The sequence below is a fragment of the Apis dorsata genome, unplaced genomic scaffold (assembly GCF_000469605.1).
Source record: "Apis dorsata unplaced genomic scaffold, Apis dorsata 1.3 scaffold_194, whole genome shotgun sequence".
Taxonomy (NCBI): domain Eukaryota; kingdom Metazoa; phylum Arthropoda; class Insecta; order Hymenoptera; family Apidae; genus Apis; species Apis dorsata.
In genome coordinates this window covers 780,570-782,684 of record NW_006263478.1, presented here as the reverse complement: position 1 = coordinate 782,684, position 2,115 = coordinate 780,570, and the positions used below count along the sequence as shown (strand labels likewise).

Below are 2,115 nucleotides of genomic sequence, written 5' to 3'. Positions count from 1 at the left end.
ATATCTTAATATAAATGTATACATATATATATATAATACATATATATATATTTCATCCATTATATATACCATATTATTTTACCCAGAGTAAATAGGCTACAAACATGCTCCACATATACATCAGCCAAAAGTTCTAGTATCTTTTATAAGTACCTCTTAATCAAAATGAAATTTGATTATTTTAATAAGAATGTTACACACCAACTATTGATGGTTAAATAATGTAAGAATCGTTTTAACAAATTTGCAGGTACTGATATAATAATGGATATTAATAGATAAAATATAATAAAAATTATGTTAATTTTCTTAAAACCAAAAAAAAATATATATAATAAAAGTATATCATCATAGTCATTAACAAAATGTATATGTTAAAACGATTCTCTAATATTACTAGAAAATAACAGAAAAAAATTATAATATCATTAAAAAGAACAAATCACAACTCAATGGGTACATCCCCATAACTAACCTCCTGTAGTAAATCCTGAGCTGCTATGGCTTTTAGGACATTTTTTTTGCTAGTTTCTTGAATTTCACCACCAACCAATAATTCATCTAAGATGAAGTATGCTTTCTCAAAATTGAAAATTATATCTAATTCACAAACCTATTGACATATTTATATTAATATTAAAAATACTAATTAACTATTATATAATTAAAATAAAATAAAAACATTGATATTATTTTATTTACAAAGTTCTAATTAAAAATTAAAAATATAATTTTTAAACTCATATTTTCATAGATTATATTCATTAATAAATCTAATAAAAGTATGTGTCTAATAAAAGTATGTAAATTTTAAAAAAATATAATAATAAATAAATAACTGATTATTCATAAATTCATACTTACACTTCCAAAATATTTATCTAATAATTCAACATAACGATGTATAATTTCTAATGTTAATAATTCATTATCATTTTGTTCTATTGCACAACAGAAATATAAACTAGCATATCTGTGAAACAAAATGATTTACTATTTAAAATAATTTATCATTCAAATAATATATATAATATATGTTTTATCAGCTAATAGAAATTTTTTACATAATTATAATATACCTTTTATAGACAACCTTAACATCTTTCCATTCTAAAAAACTTGACATTTTTGGTTTTCGTGCCAATATTGTAGTAATTAATTCTCGTGTAATTTTTTTCTTTAATTTATCAGGATGAGCCACATACCATTTTTGTAAACGTAATTTTCCTTGACGGCTAAATAATAGCATAAATTGCATCTAAAAAATGGACTACTTTTATACAAGTAAATTTAATATTATTTAAAATGCTATTAATAATAATATATATATATATATATATATTATTTAATTTTGACAATAGAATTAATAACAGTTATCTACCATCTTTAAACGAATTTTTTTCTATAAAAGGATTATAAAATTAATCACAGCACTTTTCGATAAATCACAATAAAAAAAATCTATTCCAATTTTAATATGAGTAATTCTGTTCACATTTAATCATACATTTTTAAGAGATGGCGCAAGTATCAGTGAAATTATGTCTTGAATTGTTAAATTAAATAACTTCGATCTATTTAAAGAAAAACATATCTATTAGGTATTATAAGAAAAAAAAACAATTATATAATATAAAGTGTATTAAAATGTATAAAAAAAATAATTAAAATATATATAATTTTATGTACATAAAAAATATAACAGAGTTATATAAGGAGTAAAGAATAAATTTATCATTAGAGACTGCGTATAGTTTATCTTTATCTCATCTATGATATTAAATCTGTTGATTTTATGATTTATATATTTCTATATTTTATATTGTTATTTGAACATAAATAAAAAACAAAGCATAAAAATATAAATATGACACATAATGCTTTTCTTATTATGAAATTTAAAATCATATGAAATAGAATCATCTTCCTCTATCTCTGTCTCATTTCAACTAATATAAACTTAAATCGCACATAATTTAATAAAATAATTGATATTTTTGTATGTATATAATAATTTTTTTTCATTAAAATTGATTTCATTATCAAAAAGTTTCATTTTTCTGAAAACTCGATTACAATAATTTTATTTTATCTCTGTCCTCCCATTATTTGTAC

General features: G+C 19.8%; 1 protein-coding gene across 4 annotated transcripts in view; it reads right to left on the bottom strand.

Moving 5' to 3' along the window:
- Positions 1-1,605, bottom strand: part of LOC102679451 (AP-1 complex subunit sigma-2) — an 8,312-nt gene extending 6,707 nt beyond the window's left edge. For all 4 annotated transcript variants that reach the window (XM_006614616.2, XM_006614617.2, XM_006614619.2 and 1 more), the window contains exons 1-4: positions 1,382-1,605; positions 1,080-1,258; positions 865-973; positions 476-613 (exon numbers count right to left, since the gene is read on the bottom strand). In XM_006614616.2, coding sequence (XP_006614679.1) covers positions 476-613; positions 865-973; positions 1,080-1,258; positions 1,382-1,384 — 429 coding nt within the window. In that variant the 5' untranslated portion in view covers positions 1,385-1,605. The remainder of the gene's footprint in view (positions 1-475; positions 614-864; positions 974-1,079; positions 1,259-1,381) is intronic.
- Between the last annotated feature and the right edge of the window lie 510 nt (positions 1,606-2,115).